The sequence below is a fragment of the Cynocephalus volans genome, chromosome 10 (assembly GCF_027409185.1).
Source record: "Cynocephalus volans isolate mCynVol1 chromosome 10, mCynVol1.pri, whole genome shotgun sequence".
In the NCBI taxonomy this organism is placed as follows: domain Eukaryota; kingdom Metazoa; phylum Chordata; class Mammalia; order Dermoptera; family Cynocephalidae; genus Cynocephalus; species Cynocephalus volans.
This window is the reverse complement of record NC_084469.1, coordinates 126,130,783-126,151,197: the sequence shown is the minus strand read 5'-3', so window position 1 is coordinate 126,151,197 and position 20,415 is coordinate 126,130,783. Positions and strand designations below refer to the sequence as shown.

At 43.4% G+C, this 20,415-nt stretch overlaps 1 protein-coding gene across 1 annotated transcript in view; it reads right to left on the bottom strand.

Moving 5' to 3' along the window:
• The window catches only part of MLKL (mixed lineage kinase domain like pseudokinase), a 30,811-nt gene extending 12,434 nt beyond the window's left edge, over window positions 1-18,377 (bottom strand). Inside the window, exons 1-6 of the mRNA XM_063112709.1 lie at window positions 18,361-18,377; window positions 13,352-13,807; window positions 8,739-8,813; window positions 7,820-8,009; window positions 3,348-3,445; window positions 1,911-2,046 (exon numbers count right to left, since the gene is read on the bottom strand). Coding sequence (XP_062968779.1) covers window positions 1,911-2,046; window positions 3,348-3,445; window positions 7,820-8,009; window positions 8,739-8,813; window positions 13,352-13,805 — 953 coding nt within the window. The 5' untranslated portion in view covers window positions 13,806-13,807; window positions 18,361-18,377. The remainder of the gene's footprint in view (window positions 1-1,910; window positions 2,047-3,347; window positions 3,446-7,819; window positions 8,010-8,738; window positions 8,814-13,351; window positions 13,808-18,360) is intronic.
• Between the last annotated feature and the right edge of the window lie 2,038 nt (window positions 18,378-20,415).

The following is a 20,415-nucleotide window of genomic DNA, read 5'->3' as shown; positions in this document are numbered from 1 at the left end:
GTGCTTGGGATTAAAGAAGCCTGTGTCCCAGTTCGGGTTGTTGTCATAATGTCTGCCTGAGGTCAGGTTCTCCCTGAAGTAGATTAAGAGCCAAGGATTTGGGTACAAGTGATTTATTAAGAATTATTTATTTATTTTCTCACCCAGGAGAAATGGGAGAGGGAGTGGAGGAAGCAGGATAGGGAAAGAGAAGAAATCAAGCAAGGCTGTGATTTCAGGTAAAGTCGCAATGTCATCCTGATCTCATGGACACCTCTGGAGCACAGTTACACCTTAGGGTTTGTCCCAGGTGAGCTGGTCTTCTGTTCTCACACCAGCCAGTCAGTGGCTACAGATGGTGGGTGGGGCAAGGATGGGTGGATTTTAAACTCCTGGACACTTTCAGCTATCTATGAGGGTGAATGGGTTCCAGTGCCCATGGGTGATCCTCTGAAGATTGCAGCTATGAACTTTTAGCGGCAAAGCATGAGTGGGGGATGAGTACATGGAGCTGGTAAAGAAGCTGGATGACACTAATGATGTCCCCTACAGCATCCAAAATTACTTCTCATAAAACTCACTAGTTTAGGGAGTTGAGAAGAAATAAGCTTTATAATTTCAAATTAATAGCTAAGACAGTATTTCCAAAAGTATGAGATATAGTGGTATGCAAGATCACACACAGAGAAAATTGTTCTCCTTTCAGTTTATTCCGATCTCTCTGAGTACATCAAGGAGAAAGTCTCAGTTTGGTGTCAGGTGTCCTTAACACCTCTCTAAGTCTGCTAATATCTCCTTTGCACAAAGAGAATGTGGTTCTGAATTACAGAGCTCCCGCAGGCAGCTCATCCAGCCAGAACTTAATTACATTGTTTTGGTTTTCTCTGTGGTCACCTATTTGTGGCAAGCCATACTGGTTTTCAATTTATGGTAGTAGTAGAAAAAAAAAACTAAGTTTAGATTTTTAAAAAGTGAGTTAATTTAAAGAAAAATGTTAAGTAAATAATACTGGTGGTATTAAGGATGTGATAAAAGCCCTACAGCTGGTTTTTGAGTGACTGGCCTTTGGGGACCCTTGACTAAAGGAACCATAGATTCTGCATGAGAAAGTAGGTAGATTTGCCAGATGAAATACAGGACACTCAGTTAAATGTGAGTTTCAGATAAGCAATGAATTTTTTTTTTTTTTTTAAAGATGACCGGTAAGGGGATCTTAACCCATGACTTGGTGTTGTCAGCACCCTGAGCTAACGGGCCATCTCTATATGGGATCCAAACCCGTGGCCTTGGTGTTATCAACACCACACTCTCCCGAGTGAGCCACGGGCCGGCCCCAATGAATTTTTTGTTTTTTACAGTATAAGTACACCCCCGAATTGCATGGGACATAGTTATGCTAAAACAATATTTTGTTTATCTTGAATGTGCTATATCCGAAATCTAGTGTGAATATCCCCCATGCAATATTTAGGACATATTTAATACTTTTTTTTTGTTTTGGTGGCTGGCTGGTATGGGGGTCCAAACCCTTGGACTTGGTGTCATAACACCACACTTTAATTGACTGAACTAACTGGCCAGCCCCATACTTATACTAAAAAATTATTCATTACTTATCTGAAATTCAAATTTAACTAGGTATGTTGTATTTTTATTTGCTAAATCTGGCAACCCCAAGTTTAGGGCCTATCCAACTCTAGAAGAGCAGCCTGGACATTTCAGGACATTCAACCTCCAATTCTGCAATCTGGTGCTCACTGGGTTAATCCTCCTTTCTCCCTTCTATCTGTAATCAGAGTAAGTAGTAAAACAGTGTATGAGTGGGAGACTGTCTGGGGCTACTGGCCTGTTCTCTCGTCATCTCTGGGATTAACAGTGGTGTAGACAGACCCGTCCAGTTCTTCTTGGCACCCTTTCACCCCATCTGGTACCTGTTCAAGCCTCTGGCTGCCCCCAGGATTAGGGCGATGCGCACACCGAATGTGAGGTCCTTTTCCTTATCCAACAGCTCCCTCAGGGTCCCAAGTTCACAGTACTCCATGATGATTGAGAATTGAGGTGGACTCACTGATGAGAAGAAGCCAGAGACTATGAAGACCCAACCCCTCTCCGAGCTCCTACTCTTCGCAGCCCACCTCTCCCCATCTTTCTACAGAGATAGACTCGGCTCTGCTGTGAGTACCATTTCCCCCCAGTCTTCCATCCCCATCCCACACAGTTTGCTCCCTGACCTCCTTGAGTCGGTCAAATGCCCCCAGAATTACCACCCTCTTCTTCATGGTATTTGGCATGTTGTAATTCTACATTTGTTGGAGTAATGTCTTCCTCACTCAACTGTAAACCCCAAGAGGGCAGGAAGTGTGTGTATTCTGCTCACATGGTGCTCACAAACAGCTTAGTACATATGTGTGGAGAAATCGCTGATGCACAGGTGCAGGAGCTGGCGAGGGCAATTCAGACAAGAAGTCCAGGTCTCAGTTCACAGGCCTGAGAGGCAAAGCCAATGCACAAAGTATGTTGGCCATCTCAGCTGTCACCCAGGAGAATAAACGTCTCTAAAAGTCTGCTTTTCATTTGGGATTTTAGGGTCTAAAATCAGGATGGCCTGAGGCTGTGGAGAAATTTCCAGAGGGGATAAGATGGGAGTTGCTCTGTGCTCTTTCTAGGCAAGAGCAGCAAAATAAATATGACCAGCAGGAGAAGCCACACCATGAGAGAAAATGCAGCCATGTTAAAAAATAAAAATAAAGAACCTGACACATAAGGTTCTTGGTAAAGGGACAGGTTAATTCAGTTTTTAGACTTGCTCTACACTAATGATGACCAAGGATGGATTCCTTGTTTGGGTCAGGCAGCTTTACAATGTTTTATAGCAGTGAAATACACCCCTCACCCAGGCCAGCATCTGAACAAGCACCCCCTTGGCTCCAGCGGACTGGCAGGGGGAGATGTGGCCACATTATTGCAAACCAATCCTCAAGCTGAAGCCATGCTCTCCTAAAAGAAGATGGGAACTTGCATCTTGGGATGCAAAAAAAAAAAAAAAAAAAAAAAAACTTTTTTTTTTTATGACAATCACACTGTGTAGATTCCACCCTTTCAGCTATTCTTAAAAAATGCAATACGTTGAAACACAGAAGGTATATTTCAGGACATCAAAAGCTTGATCAAGGGCCGGCCCGTGGCTCACTCGGGAGAGTGTGGTGCTGATAACACCAAGGCCCCGGGTTCGGATCCCATATAGGGATGGCCGGTTAGCTCACTGGCTGAGCGTGGTGCTGACAACACCAAGCCAAGGGTGAAGATCCCCTTACCGGTCATCTTTAAAAAAAAAAAAAAAAAAAAAAAAAGCTTGATCAACCCGTTACCTGTTTCATCAATGCAAATCCCAAATATACGCAGGATGTTGGGAGAATCAAATTTCTTCATGGTTCTGATCTCATTATTGAAAGTACGCCTCACTGCTCTACAAAGGTAAAAGAGGAAATTAGGATCTCAAAACTGGAAGGTCCCTTAGGAACATTTGGTCTAGTGACCCTCTGTGATGTGGGGGTGAGGTATGAACATCAACATCTCCTGAGGGTGACGACTGGTGGTTGATGAGCTCAGCTACTGATGGCAGCATGTGGAGCCTCTTGGATGTACTTGGCAGCAGAATTAGGCCCTAAGGGTCTGTGAAGATAATAATGGGGCTTGCTAATCTCTTTTCAGTATTTCAGTCAGCCTAACAGAATTGTATACTTATGACCTATAAGGTTTTACTAGGCAAACTAAAATGTCAAGTTTTTGTTATCATTTTAGGGATGTAATATTTTGTTTAGCATATGTTCTGATAGACTGTGGTGTGTGCCCTCAAATAACAAAATTGAGGAAATTAGGTATTATTAAGTGAAATTTTATAAACAAGACTCCTTCCAAAGCATGGGCCCTCAGGAATGTGGGCAGGTAAATTATTATAGAGGATCATTGGAACTACCAACTCAATCCAATCTGTTCATTCACTCTCAGTATGAGGCTCTAAGAGAAAAAGGGACTTGTCCAAGGTCTGTGAGAGAATCAGGGCAGGTCCTGAGCCTACAAAAATCAATTGTATTTCTATGTGTTAGCAATAAATAATCTGAAAATGAAATTTAGAAAACAATTTCATTTACAATAGCATAAAGAGAATAAAATATGCAGAAACAAATTTAACAAAAGAAGTGCAAATCATACCCTGAAAACCTTGTACCCAAAACATTGTTGAAAGAAATTAAAGAAGATCTAGGGCTGGCTGGTTAGCTCACAGCTGAGCTCAGTTCGTTTGAGCACAGCTGAGCTCAGCTGGTTAGAGCGTAGCCTTACAACACCAAAGCCATGGGTTCAGATCACCATACTGGCCAGCCACCAAAAAGAAAAAGAAAAAGAAAAAGATCTAAATAAATGGAAAGACATCCCATATTCCTGGATAGAAAGACTTAATATTGTTAAGATGGCAGCACTCTCCAAATCAATCTACAGGTTCAATGCAATCCCTATTCAATTCCTAATTGGCTTTTTAAAAAACAAATATTAACAAGAAGATCCTAAAATTTATGTGGAAATGTGAGGAATCCAGGATAGCCAAGACAATCTTGATAAAGAAGAACAAAGTTGAAGGACTCATACTTTTCAATTTCAAAACTTATTACAAGGTTACAGTAGTCAAGACGGTACAGCAGTAGCATAAGGATAGACATATATTGTAGATCAATGAAATAGAATTGGGAGTCCAGAAATAAACTCATACATCTATGACCAATTGATTTTTGACAAGGTTGCCAAGACTATTCAATGGGGAAAAATAGTCTTTTCAGCAAATGGTTCTGAAACAACTTGATATCCACATGTAGAGAAATGAAGTTGAATGACCACTTCACACAATATGCCAGAATTAACTCAAAGTAGATCATAGACCTAAATGTAAGAGCCAAAACTATAAAACTCTTAGGAGAAAACAGAGGAGTACATCTTTGTGATCTTGGGTTAGGTGATTTCTTAGGCATGACATGAAAAGCACAAGCTATAAAAGAGAAGATTTATAAGGTGGACTTCATCAAAATTATCATTTCTTGTGCCTAAAAGTACGCTATCAAGAAAGTGAAAAGACAATCCACACACTGGGAGAAATATTTGCAAATCATATATCTGATAAGGGACTTGTATCCAGAACATATAAAGAACTTTTAGAAGTCAATAGTAAGACAACCCAATTTTAAAAACAAGCAAAAAATTTGAATAGACATTTCTCCAAAGAATTGCCATTAAGCACATTAATCCCGAAGGAGATGCAAATCAAAAGCACAATGAGATACCACTTCATACCCACTAGAATGACTGTACCCCAAAAGTTGGATGATAACAAGTATTGGAAAGGATGTGGACCAATTGAGACTCTTATACTTGCTGGTAGTAATGTAAAATTGTGCAACCACTCTGGAAAACAGTCTGGCAGTTCCTCAAAAAGCTCAATATAGTGTTACCATACGACCCCAGTTATCTACTCAAGACAAATGAAAACATATGTTAGGGCCAGCCCGTGGCTCACTCGGGAGTGTGTGGTGCTGATAACACCAAGGCCGCGGGTTCGGATCCTATATAGGGATGGCTGGTTAGCTCACTGGCTGAGCGTGGTGCTGACAACACCAAGTCAAGGGTTAAGATCCCCTTACCGGTCATCTTTTAAAAAAAAAAAAAAGAAAGAAAGAAAGAAAACATATGTCCATACAAAAACCTGTACGTGAATGTTCTCAGAAGAATTATTCGTAATAACCCAAAAGTAGAAAAAAAACAATGTCCATCAACTGATTAATGGATAAATAAGATATCCATACAATAGAATATTATTCAGCTACAAAAAGAAATGTAGTACTGACTTCTCCTATAACATAGATGAATCTTGAAAAAATCATGTTAAGTGAAAGAAGCCAGACACAAAAGGCCATTTACATTAAATATCCAGAATAGGCAAATCTATAGCGACAGAAAGTAGAGCAGCAGTTGCCTAGTGCTGGAGATTGGGGGGAAGAGGGTGAATGTGGAATGACTGCTAATGTGTATAGGGTTTCTTTGGGGGATGATGAAAATGTTCCGAAATTAGATTATGGTGATGGCTGCACACTCTGTAAATATATTTAAATTCACCAAACTGCACACTTTATATGGGTAAATCTTATGGTAAAATATATATCAATAATGCTGTTAAAAAATACAATCTCAATCAAAGTCTTAATATGTATTTTGAGGAATGTGATAAAACTTCCTCTAACATTTATTTAGTTAAGTCAACCTGAAAAAGAAGAATAAAGATGAGGAGTTGCTTTACCAGATATTGAAACTTACTACAAAGTCACAGAGAAAAAAACAATGCTAGTGTGTTATTGATGCAAAAACAGACCAATTGATCAGTGGAACAGATTAGAAAGATCAGAGTCAGATTCATTTCTACATAGAAGTTTAATATATAATAAATGTGGCACCACAAATCAATGGGGAAAGAACAGATCATTTAATAGATGGTGTAGAGAAAATTGACTCATTATGTGGATAAAAACAAAACTAGACTCTATGTAATATCATATACAAAGGTGGATTCTAGGAAGATTAAAGCCTGAATGTGAAAAACAAAAGTGTAAATTTAAGGGAAAAGAATATACACTTCCTTTAAGATCTAGGGGTGGGAACTTTCCCCCAAGAGCACAAATAATAAGGTAAAATTTTGGTGGATTTGATTGCATCAAAATTAAAACATTTGATGATGGACACTATGGATAAAGTTAAAATATTGATAATGTGATGAGAGAAGACCTGAGCAACACGTAAAGTTGACAAGTGAATAATTTCCACAAATATTCAAGGGTCTCCTACAAACCATAAGACAAAAATAGCAACTGGGACAGAAAAAAGGGCAAAGGATGTGAACAGGCAATTTATAAAAGAGGAAACCCAAGTAGCCAAAGCACATATGAATAAATGTTCAAATTCATTAGGAAACAGATAAATGCAAAGTAAATTAATTATAAGTTACCACTTTATAACTATAAGGCTGAAATAAATTAGAAAGCTGGATAACACCAATGGCTGGTGATGGCTGCTATAGGAGCTTTCATACATTGCCGGTGGGAGTATAGATGTATATACTCCATTGTGAAGAGTCACCTGGTAGTACTTAGTCAATTTAATATATGCATACCCTATGGCCCATCAATTCCTCTTCTGCTATAGAACAACACACACACACCCCCCACCGCCCCCAATTCTTATACAGGTTCATAAGGCATACTAATGACATCACTATTTTTGGTGGAGGAAAGTTGGAAGAGACTAGATTTCATTACTGGAAAAAATAGGTATAATGTGATCTATATCATGCATAATAGACAGAAGGAAAAGACTCTATGTATAGTACATGTTCCATGATGCCGAGTGGAAAAAGTTAGAAAAGTAGGCAACAGACAACACTACCATTTCTGAAAATTAGAAATGCATACACACATAACAACACACATTTTGTAAGAACATGTACAGATAAAACTCACTAGAATTATTGTCTGTGAAGGGGATGGGGAACTGAGAAACAGGAATGGAAGGGAACAAATTTTTAAAAATACATACATACACGAATAAAAGAAAGAAGTCTCTAGAATCGAGGTGGGAAGACATGTGTTTAAGTCTATACTCTGCTCCTTAATGTAAAGGGCAAGTCATTTAACCCTTTGGAGCCCTGGTTCCCCCATCTAAAAGTGGAGACAATATGCCTCTCTCTGTAGGGAGTTATAGAGAGTAAGTATTGATACATACGAGAGAACCATACAAAATGACTTACCCGATGCTTCTGGCCTGGGGTTTGTTGAATACTTTTATGGTCACTGTAGATTCATAATATTTTCCTTTATAAAGTGTGCTGAACTCATTATTCCTTAGCAGGGTCCATTCTGAAATCTGCTGCTTCTTAATCTCCTTGATTTGATATTGTGGGATCTGCTCCACAGGTCTCCGTGTTAAATCCAAACTCACTCCCAGGACAGAAGGAAATAGACAGTCAGTGAGCTAAGCAAGGTGTCCTAAGGGAAGTGGCATCTTTGTGACATGTGAGTGGAAGCTCTACACCATGAACCAGAGCTGACCCTGGCTGGAGCTTGGTTCCAATGCTTCTGAGTGACCGACAGACACAGCTGGACGGTTAACAGAAATGTGTCACACACTTCCTTTCCCTCCTCTTCAAATCCTGCCTATCTCTCCAGTCTTGACCCCTGTCCCAGACCTATCTCTGTCATGTACTCCTACTGCCACACAGCTTGGCACTGGAGCACCTAGCATCTTGTCTGGTCATCTCAGATCTAGTAGTTAGAGATGTGGTTCAAGCTCAGTGACTTCATTGCTGTTATGTGTTCACTATCTCTCCTCTTCCCTTCTCCACCCCAAGGCCATGAACTCCCCAACAATTTAAATTTCTTCCTGGAAATTCAACAGGTCAATTGAAGCTTTGATGCTATTCATAAAGGAAGTTTTGCACTTTGACAGGTGCTAGAGGATATCTTGCTAGTTAGAAGCCCCTTTCAAATGCTGTTTTATGGGCAGAAGCCTAAGACAGCCATGAGTGCATTCCAAGAGCTGTGGGCTACCTCCAGCCATCTGGCACAGAAAATGGATAAGGCAGGGGTGGGGGGAGACTAGAGCTCCTAGTAAATAGATGACTTCTAGTTTGTGGACAGTCAGAAGCATCAGGGCACTTGATAACTTACACTGCCTCAAAGTTTTCTTGACTTCTTCTATGTCGATAGTCATCAGCCTCAGTGAAGCTTCTATCTTTTCACATTCTGCAGGAAAAGCAAAATACAAACAAACAAACAAACAAACAAACAAAAAAACAAAACCCCAGCAAATACTCAAAAGTAGAAATGCTAGTTATAGCAGCATGCTAATGAAAACCAAAATGTTAATTAAAAGCACTAAGACACCACTTTTTACCTATCATATTAATTGTGGTAGGAATTACTACTGCTCACCAATATTCAGCTTTCTACTTCTCTAAGCACACTGGAAACACTTTGAAGTAAAAGAGATGTGTGTCACTTCCCAGTGGAAGCATTTCATTGATGCTGCTCAAAGTCTCACTCAGCTGCTTTGGGAGTAAGGAAAGTCTGTGTCAACATGGAAGATCCATACTATCGAAAGCATTCTGGAAGGAGGACAGCCACCTTGGAGGTCTCCTGGACTTTGCCTGCATGAGAAACAAACTTGTTCCTTTATGATGCTGAGTTGCCGTTTTTTTTTTTTAACCATAGGATAATCTAACCTATCCTGATTTATGCTCAGAAACATGCTTAAAAATTTATAGCACACTATTTACAGTGGACCAACCATCCCAGCTCGCCCAGGACCGAGGAGTTCTGAGGACATGGGACATTCAGTGCTAAAACTGGGAAAGTCTCTAATGGAAAAAGGATGGAGAAACAGATAATCTCATCTATTGTTGGTAGGAGTGATATTTGTACAGCCTCTGTAGAGGGCAATCTGGCAACTTCTATCAAAATTTAAAATGCCCATAGTCTTTGACCTAGTGATTAAACCTAGTGATTCCACTTCCAGGAATTTCTCCTAGAGATATCCCGAAATATATATAAAGATGCTCATTGCAGGACTACTTAAAATAGAAAAAATTGGACACGACTTACATGTCCATCAATAGGGAGCTGCTTAAACACATCTGGTCCATGCATACCAAGGCATACTAGGGAACTCTATGAATATTTATATGGAAGAATACACAAGATTACCCAATGAAAAAAGCAAGAAGCAGAATAATGTGTTTAGTGTGCTGCTGATTGTATACCACCACCAACAAAATATACATACTTAAGTCTCTGGAAATCTGTTCAGGAAACTGGTAGATTGTGAGATTGTGTCTGGGGAAGGAAATGGGCCCTTGAAGTCAAGGAGAGGGAGATTTACTTCCCACTCTTGGCCCTTTTTGTATCTTTTGAATTTTGTACTTCGTAAACATATTATGTAATAAAAAATGTTTTAAAAATGTAAGGGCAAGAGCAGGAAGTAAATCCTGTTGTCCAGGTTTATGACATTCACGTGTCTCCCACCTCCATGAGGAAGTGGATCAACACCTGCTGATGATCAGGAAAGCTGGGAGCCAATCCTGCCCTTCAGCTGGCTCAGCCTCTCTGAGGTTGCTGGGTGTTTGATTGGGGTATTACAAATGCCTTGTTTCCCCCTGTTTCAGAAAAGGACCCAATTGCCGGCAGTCAACCAATTTACGACTATTAAAAAGCAACAACTGCCAAGCTGGGGCCACTAGAGCCCAGGGGAAGAGGAGGAGAGACCTATGGAGGACATGAAGTGAGGAGAAGCCACGATGAGAGAAAGAAAGGACCACTCTGACCATTTTGAGCCCTGGCCGCTTCAAGTCTGGCCCTGGTGAGCACACAGAACAAGAGCTGGCAAAAGCTCCACCTGTGCCCTTCATATGAAGTTGCTTGGAAGTGGCAGGGGAGAAGAGGGCCTTGGTGGCCTCTAGGCCAGCAAGACCACTGACAGGGTTCCTGTGGACCCACATAGGAGCATGGGGTCACAGACAACTGAAAAAAGGAGCCACTCAGAGTCTGGTGAGTCATCGCAAGGGACCAGCACATGGCCCATCCTATGGGAAGTGTTTGGAGTATGGGCAGTGGGGGAGATGGGCCCACAGGGGAAACACTGGGGCACAGCAAGGACAGCCATGCCCTCCAGTCAGCATAGGCCCACTCAGAGGAGACTAGTCAGGAATATAGTACTGCAAGGGGTGCAGTTTACTGAAAAAACTCAAGCCCAGACCAAAGTTTCCACATAACCCCGGTGTACCAGACCTCACAAGACTTGGAAGTGCTGAAACGGTCAACAATTAAAATCTGAGCTGCACAAAAAACCTTCCCCAGAGAATCAGCAGCAAAGCAGCAATTTAGCTTAATCACAGGGCTCAACTGCTGAATCCCACAGGAAGTTCCCCCATTTTAGAAGTAAGCAAAAGACAACAAATTAGTTCCAGTACAGAGTTTAAGTCGTGGGGGTAGCTGATAATCCAACACAGAACTGAAAGAAAAAACAAAAAACCCACAGATCAGACAAAATTTTGATATTAACCAGTAAGGGTCTAACACCACCAAAGAATATCTATAAAACCTAGAAGAACTGGAAGCCCCCTGGGCTCCCAAGCTGGGGTCATGGGGGGTGGACCTGAAGGCCTCAGCCAAGCCCTCTCCACATCTGCATCCAGCCCAGCCATGACCACCATGTTGCTGCTGGAAGTGCCCCTGGGCTCCTGAGCATGGGTGGTGGGGGCTGATGGCTACAGCAATGCCCACCGGAGACTGCACCCAGCCCAGCCATGACCATCGGGCTACTGCTGGAAGCACCCCGGGCTCCCAAGCTGGGGTGCAGGGGGCTGAGGGCCTCAGCCACATCCCCCTGATGTCTGTACCTAGCCCAGCCATGACTGAGCCACCGCATGAAGCCCCCTGGGCTCCTCTGCCAGAATGAATGAAGGGAGTGCTACGGGCCTCCATCATGCACCCCGCTTCCTTGTCCTCCCACCCTATCTCCCTCCCCTTCCTCTTTCCACCTTCACCCCAACTGCTCCATAATAACATTTTAGAATGTAAAATAATAATAATAATAAATAAATTAAAAAAGAAAAAAGTAAAGGACCCGTTTGTCTGCAGGTCTCCTCCAGATCTGATTTGTCCTGCTCGGTTGTGTCCTGCTGACCTGATTGAGGATGAAGCACCCTCCACTTCAAGAGGAGAACACTTATTCCTCTGGGCTTGAGCACCCTGTCCATCACCCTGTCCTCGCTCCTTCTTTTTCCACCCACAATCCCTACAAGAGGGGAGGGTTTGGAATTCATATCACCAGGATCTGCAAAAGTGTAATGAGTAGCATAGGCTCCACTCCCACCCCCCACCTCCAGCTTAACCCATGACTCATCCCTTGAGGGCCTTGTCCTCCCCTAACTCCAACCAGGGCCACCTTAGTTCAAGCCACTGTCATGTCTTACTAGCCTCTAAAGTGTTTTCCTCACTGGGTTCACACTTCCATTCTGGATCCCCAGTGTAGGTTGAATTATTGGTCCCAATTCTTAACTCCCATGTAGCAGTGTTATACATCCACACCCTTGCCATAGCCTAGTAATGGGCAAATTGAATTTCCTGTCTCTTCACGTTAGGCTTGGCCCTGTGACTTGCTTCGGATGTTAGTGAATATGACACAAGTAAAGGCTTGAAATGTGCTAGCACAGTTGGGCTTGCATTCTTGCAATTCTGCCGTGAAACGAACATTCTCCAGGTACTCGCTGCTCCTTCAGCCTGGGCTCCGGAATGAGACACGAAGAATAGAGTCAAATTGAACCTGGTACCTAAAGCCAAGCTCAGCCAAGTCCACCTGAGATCAGGAAAACCCCAACGGATGTTCAGACCCGTGAGCATGAGCATTACGGATTATTGTTTCAAGCCTCTGAGTTTTGGGGTGGTTTGTTACAAAGTATTATCACATCAATATTGACTAATATACCCCACTATAGTACATTTGCCACATGGCAGCTAGAGTGATTTTCTTTTAATACAAATCAAACCATGACAGGCCCACATTTAAGGACCTTCTTTCACTGGCTTCCTTTGACTCTTAGAATAAAATCTTAATTTCTTCTCATGCCTACACAGCCTTGCATGTCCTGGCTCCTGTATGTGCTAGCCTCCTTCCCCACTTTCATCTGGTGCCACTCTCTCCCTTACCTACTACACCAAAGTCACCCTGGCCTTCTGGCTGTTCTTTGCACATGCCATATTTGTTCCCACCTCAGGGCCTTTGCATGTGCTGTTTTCTTGGCCTGGATTGCTGTTCCCCTCATCCTCGTTTGGCTAGCTCCTTCTTGTAATTCAAGGTGTCTATTCAAATGTCACCCCATCAGAGAGTGGTCACCCTGGCCACATAGAACAGTGCCAGACAAACTGTGCTCAATTTGTGTTTGCTTAGTTAATTCTTCCTCTTGGACAGTTTACATCTTAACTTAGGGTCCTGGAAAAACTAAGGCTGGAAGGAGTGAGCTTCTGGAATTCCAGGTAACACATCAAAGAGAGAATGGAGAGGCAAAAGAGACTCATCAGTACCATCTTCCTGCCCTCCTCCCCGTGTTGACTTCCCCAAATTTCACCAGCCCCCACCATATCTAGGCCCAGAGATGTTAGTAGTTCTGAGCTGCATGTATACAGAACTGCTCAAACTTCTCCATCCTTCCTGCTCCTTTGCTGAATCAAAGTGAGACTAAAATGCTCCCAATTGTACCCTCATCCCCCCGAAAAACCCAACTTACCCCTGCTCGGCCTTTGGAAGTCTTCCTCTGCATCCTGCTGATCTTCCTGTGGCCAGGATGCTCCTTGGCTGATGCTTGAAACAAATTTCCACTGATCAGCCTGCAGCAGCAGCAAGAGCTCCTCCCAGACATCTCTCAGCCTCTCGTTCACATCACTAAAGATCATTTTGTTATGACCTGCTTTTATAAACTTGCGGATATTGGATTCATTACTGAACTTTTCTATCTGCCTCTTAGCTTCCTCCAGGGCAGCCTCAAAATGGTTCAGGGCAGAGTTTAATTTCTCTTCTCTGGGAAGGTTCCTCTTTTCTTGGTTTTGGAGCATCTGCAGAGGTTGGAGCAGGCCACGAACACGGTTCCCCAGACGCTGGCACTGTTTCTGGCAGTATTTCATGTCTTCACACTGTTTATAGATGAAGATGCCTAAGGAAATGATGTACTGCAATTTATCCATACCTGGAACAAATGGATGGAATTTAAGTCCCACATTTTCCTGCATATTTACTACTAGAATTGAAGGTGTTTGTGGTCTAAATGCCTGAAGAAGTCTCTCCACTATTTTCAGGTAAGGTAGATGTAATGGTTAATTTTAAGTGTCAAGTTGACTAGGTTAAGGAATTAGTAGAAACCTGGAAAAGCATTATTTTGGGGTGTGTCTGTAGGGGTGTTTCCAGAAGCGATTAGTATATAAGCCTGAGTGGACTGAGTGGGAAAGATCCACCCTCAATATGGGTGGGAACCATCCAATCCACTAAAGGACAGGAGAGAATAAAAATAGAGAAAAAGGCAAATCTCTCTTTCTCTATCCATGGGAGCTGGGATACACTCTTCTCTCCTGTCTGTGGACATGTGAACTTGAGACTCCTCAGCTTTTGGGTTCCAGGGCTTACACGAGTGGCATCTTTGACTCTCGGGCCTTTGGCCATGGACTGAGAATCACACCATTGGCTTCCCTGGTTCTGAGGCTCATGGACTTGAACTAAGCCACAGGCATCCAGTTTGCAGATGGCCTATGGTGGTACTCCTCAGCCTTCACAATCACATGGGCCAATTCCCCTAATAAATCCCTTCTCATATGTTTATATACATATCCTATTGGTTCTGTCTCTCTGGAGAACCCTGACTAATACAGTAGAGACAGCTTGCTGCCCACTGAAATCTGTTCTGCCCTTCCATAATAACAGAGCCATAGCTGGGAAGTGTCGGTACAGCTAGGACTATATCTCCCAGCTTTTCTTGCGGCTTGTCGTGGCCATGTGACTAACTCACCAATGGGGTGTGAGTGACCTGAGCTGCTTTGGGCTGAGGCAGGTTTGTCTCCTCTACACGCTCCCTGTCCCTCTGCCAGCTGGATGCACAGGATGATGTGACTCTAGGGATGGTAGAGCTCCAAGGAAGAAGGATCCTGGGTTCCCAAATCATTGCCTGGAGGAGAGCTGCCCACAGACCTGGAACATCTGCCACAGACTGTTAAGTGAGTGATAAACTTCTCTTGCATGTAAACTTCTATTTTATTGCATGTAAACTTTAATTGCATGTAAAATATATTGCATTATATTTTGAGGTCTTTTGTTTACATCAGTTTACCCTATTCTAACAAATATATCCTGCTAAAGCATAAGGGTTCAGGGGCCAGGCAGGTAACTCAAATGAGTGAAGTGAGCTGATCTAGGAATAGTGTTTACTGCCACAAAGGAATATGTTTCCTCCCATTTTCCTTGAAATATATGGACCCTTCCTTCCTTCCTTTTTTTTTTTTTTTTTTGGTGGCTGGCAGGTACAGGGATCTGAGCTCTTGACCTTGGTGTTACAAGGCTGAACTCTAATCAGCTGAGCTAACCGGCAAGCTGCCAGCTGTAAACTTGTTCTAACCTCCCCCTTGTACTATGCATCAATAAGACTTCATTTTATAAGTGCTGCCCCTCTCAGAAGCATTTACAATGAAAGATTCAGAGATTTTTCAGGTCCAGAGGAATCATGGTGGACATTAGTATTGCCTAGGAAACATCCATTTCTCTATTTCCTATTACTGGCCAAATTTTCAGCAGTTATCTGCTCCTTCCCATTCAGCAATGTGTTTGAGGGGAGCTGACCTTATCCCTGGTTTCATGGGTGAGACTTGATGAGACTAAGCCAGTGGTTGTCAATCAGGGGCAATTATGGCCCCCCCAGGGAACAACTAACAATGTCTGGAGACATATTTAGTTATCACAATTGGGGGATGGGTGCTACTGGCATCTAGCTGGTAGAGGCCAGGGGTGCAACAATGCACAGGACAGCCCCCATAATAAAGAATTACCTAGCTCCAAATGTCAATAGTGCAGGGATTAAGAAACCTTTACTTAGGCATCAAAGAATCCCTAATAGGCCATCACATGATTGGTCCAAAACAATTTGGGTTGAGGGGAATGTTTGATCCTCTAAGAGAACCCAGGAAGCCAGCTTCTTACTCTCAACCTCTCTCTCTCTGTTCTCTGAATACGGGTGAGAAAGCATGGAGCCCTGATCCGAAACGTGGAATAAGACTAACCTGGAGATGGTAGAATGGAAAGAAAGAAAGAATCTGAGTCTTTAATGACAACATCAAGCCACTGGTTTGAATTAACCCCAAAGTCTACCCTATCCCTCAACGACAGATTTTATGAACCGATAACTTTCTTTATTGTTTATGCCAGTTTAAATCGTGTTTGCTCTACTTGCAACAAAAGACAACTGGGTTCAGTAATGAATGATGATAATAACAATGATGACAAATCTGTCTGTTCATATACTACATGCTAAGTGTTTTGGAAGCATGAACTCTCCATGGTTTTCATTCAACAGATGAAGATACTGAGGTTCAGGGAGGTTGTATGCAAATAAGTACAAGACCATGGAAACAGTTTCCAAAGTACTTTAAAACAAAGCTAATCTTCTCAGCTGCTCGATGAATAGGTAGATTAAATATTATCACCATTTTATGGATAAAAAAAAAAGCTTGGAGAAGATGATTGGTCTGGAACCCAAATCTGGCTTTAAAGCATGAGTAAGACACTGGCAGAAGTGAAACCAAATAAGTGAACAATTGATATACCCTTTTGTTTTTGTTGCCTTTGAGTTATACTGATCTAGCAAAGGAGGTAACAGGTGTTAGGGCACTCTTAAAAATTCATAATGGGTCCCAGTTGCTGAGCAGATGTCCTCAAGGCCATTTCTTGGGACTAATGAGGGCGATAGGCTTTACCCCTTCTCTGGTTCACCACGGACAGAAGCAAATACAAAAATGTTGCTAAAGAAATCTTGCGAATTTCAGCTTCCTAGGTCCAAACTTCAATTGTCTTAACACCAGCCCATCAAAAAGCCATATCTCAGCAATAACTAATCAGAAAGGATAATGATGAAAATAAGCCACTCATAGATGTGACAAAAAATCTAAAATAATAAATTTTACAGGAAGGAGGCTGGCATGGTACGAAGAAAACCACACAAAACAAAACTTGAAGAAAAGTATTATATTTCTGGCTGGGAAGATTAAAAATGACAAACCTGGTAATCCTTCCCAAATGTAAATCCAATTTAATGCAATTCCAATAAAACTTCCAATGGTATATTTTGGGATTGAAACCAAATGATCCTAACATTCATTTGAAACAGGAAATTAGTAGAGATAACCAGGATTTTAAAAAAATAAAAATAAGGGGACTTATCTTACCTATGAGATATTAAAATATTTTAAAACCTGCAATAATTAAGAATTGTCTAGGACTTATTAAGTATATATAAGGATGTCAAAGGGATGAAAGGGAATGTAAATAGACATACTTTGACTCAGCAATTTGAATTTCTAAGAATTTATGCTGCAGAAAAGCTAAGATGTTCATTGCAGTGCTATTTATTATATGCAAAACTACCTGAAGAATATGTTCACATGTTACTTGTAGTAAAACTAGGAGGAAAAAAGTTATTAATTTTAAAAGTGAAAAATCTTAAAATGGCAGTAACAATATCAATCTTCTTCCTCCTTCCCTCCAAGCAAAGTTCATCAGGCATTCCTTTTCTGCTAAGACTCATTACATCATGTTAAACTGTGCCCCAGGAAAGGAAGAGGGCATATGTCCCTAAGAACAGAAATAATCTATCTTGCAAATTTCCCCACTAACAACCTGGAGTTGGTCTGTCTAGGGCGGCTTGGACCGGGCTGAGCCGGGATGCAGAGACCCCTGCCTCTTCGCGATGCCACCCCTATTCCTCGTCCGGCTTTGGTAGAAGGTAGCCAGAGATCAGAGCAGACAGCCCCACCACCAGAGCGGAGGAAACGAAACCAACTTGATCCTGAGTTCTAGGAAATCGCACCGTGAGTCACCTCCCCACCCCCACCCCTACCCCCACCCCCGGTTTTTCCGTCACTGTGCCCAGGAATATGGCTGCAGCCCCTCTGCCCCGCCGCCTGCCTTCCGGGACAGCGCGCACGCCTGGACGACCCCAGTCTCACCCTCGTCCCTCCTTCCCTCCCGAGGGACGTGCGTCCGATCTGTCCCGTGCACAGTTCCAGAAAGACCGCTCCTCCGGCTTCTCTCCAACCACTGCCTTCTGCCCACGGGAGCAGGCCGCGGACGCAAAACCCGCGGGGAGGTCCCTGTGCCTCCCTCCCTCGGGTGGCCCGCGCTCTGCGCTCCCGCTGGCCTTGCGGAACTCCACACGGAGCTGGCGGCTGCAGGGCGGTCCCCTTCCCTGCAGACGTGAAATCTCAGCTGCCGCCCTGCGCCTCAGCGCTACCGCCAACCAGCCTGTGCTGGACGGCTGCTTCTGTCCTGCGCTCCCCAGAGGCCACCACCCAGGTCCCTAAGGCTCTGACAATTCTCCTCGGGGCTTCGGACGCGGCTCCAGCTGTCAGCCCTGGTTACCTGGAACCCCTTTCTAGGCAGCTCAGAGCCAAGGCCCCTTCCTTGCTCCTGATACGCTTCTCCTGCCCTTTCCACACTCTCCCACCTTCCCAAACTTCACTCAGGGGCTCTTTGTGGAGTACTCACCTGTGCCGGGCCCTCTGCTTGGGGCTGGGGATTCAGAAAACAGTAAGGTCCCAGGGAACTATTATAACCAGCACGCGGTATGAGAAGGCCTGGAGGTTGAGCAAAAACCTGCAGAAGCTGGAGAGGAAGTTCGTGGGTCTGCTCCTCTGTGCTGGGTGGGGGAGCGGAGGGAGGGCCGGCAGTGAGGGAAGAGACACATCTAAGTAGGAAAAAACCCCACCACTTCCTCTTCTTCTTCTTTTTTTTTTATTGAATCAAAATTGATTATACATATTTGGGGGGTTCAACATTGAGATGTGTTGATCAAATCAATATTACTAGCATATATATTGTTACAAATCGTAATTATTCTTTATGCCCCTTGTCCAATCTCTCCCTATCCCCCCTCCCTCCTCCTTCCCCTCTAATTAACCCTAGATTTCTTCTCTCCTTTTTAAAAATTTAACTTAATTTAATTTTAATTTTTTATTTAATTTTATTTTTTATTGAATCATAATTGATTATACATATTTTTGGGATTCAGTGTTGACACATGTTGATCAAATCAATATTACTAGTATGTATATTGTTACAAATTGTACTTATTTTTTATGCCCCTTGTCCAATCTCTCCCTATCCCCCTCACCCTCCCTCCTCCCACCACTGATAACCCTAGATTTCTTCTCTCCCTCTGAAAGAGGAATGGTTACTCTATTGTTTTGTTGCCTAGATGATCTGCCCAGTGCAGATAGGTATTTTCAGTTCCCCCAATATTATCATAGAGCAGATGCTTCTTCTGTCACTCTGGCATGGGCTTTGTGGAGAGAGACATCCTATTGTTTTCTATGGTCTCTAATGGTGACTCTCCTTGTGTCAATGCACTCCAGTGGCTGGCGGACCATCTGTGTGGTGGTTGTGGTGTCTAGCCGCTTTTGCGGCAGCCATGGTTATTGTGGTGGCTGTGATGGGCCACCCACATGGAGGTGATGTTTTTGGCATGCTCCTTGGCGCTGGTGGTGTGCCTGGTTGTGGGTGTTTCTGGTCCCTGGGCTTCATACCTCAGGTCCTCGGGCGGGCCCTGAGGTGCTGGCATGGTGTGCCTGTTTGTGGGAGGGGGGTCCAGACCCTGGATCCATGCCTCGAGTCTCCAGGTGGGGCCTTGAGTCACTGGTGGTGTGCCTGGTTGTGGGTGGGGGGGTCTGGACCCTGGATCTATGCCTCAAGTCCCTGGGTGTGCCATGAGGTGCTGGCATGGTGTGCCCAGTTGTGGGAGGGGGTCCAGTCCCTTTTTCCATGTCTCGGGTCTCCGGGTGGGCCCCTAGGCATTGGCGCAGTGTGCCTGGTTGTGGGAGAGGGACCGGTCCCCTTATCCATACCCTGGGTCCCTGGGCAGTCCCCAAGATGCTGGTGGTAAACCACTTCCTCTTCTAAGGTCATTGCAAAGCTTTCTGTTATGGTGAGTCGTGTTTTACTAAGGTTGGCTGTGTTGCCAGCTAGGAAGTTTAAGTAATGTTAGTCATTTACTCATCAGACTATTTTCCTCTGAAAGGAGAACTAGATGTATGAAAAGGCTTCGGGTTGGAAAGGCATGGGTAGAGGATGTCTGAAGTCTCTGTTCATTCATTGATTTCCCCATGCTGTTATTCTCTATCTACTGCAACCTCAATTTTCTTGTCCTAGGTCAAGAGATCTGGTGATTTACGGAGGGAAGGCTCTAGGGACTGGGCATAGGATAGGGCAGAGGTGGGGGGGAAGCTAAACAAGGATGCAGCTCAGGGCAATTCTCCAAGGAAGGGGCAGCTATGTGAGCCATTACCCATCAATACTCTCAGCAGCTGCAGGATGGGTGCACTGGCCTGAGAGAAATGGAACCATACAGTGTACAACCTTCTAGAGTGGAACACCAGCCTGAGATAGCTGAAGTGTGGCCTGAGACCAGGAAAGCCATAGGAGTGGAGCTGTCCACTGTGCAGAGGACATCAAACATGGAGTCAAGGTACACGATTCTGAGATTGTTTTTTACAGTCTGTATTAGTCCGTTTGTGTTGCTTATAACAAAGTACCTGGAACTGGGTA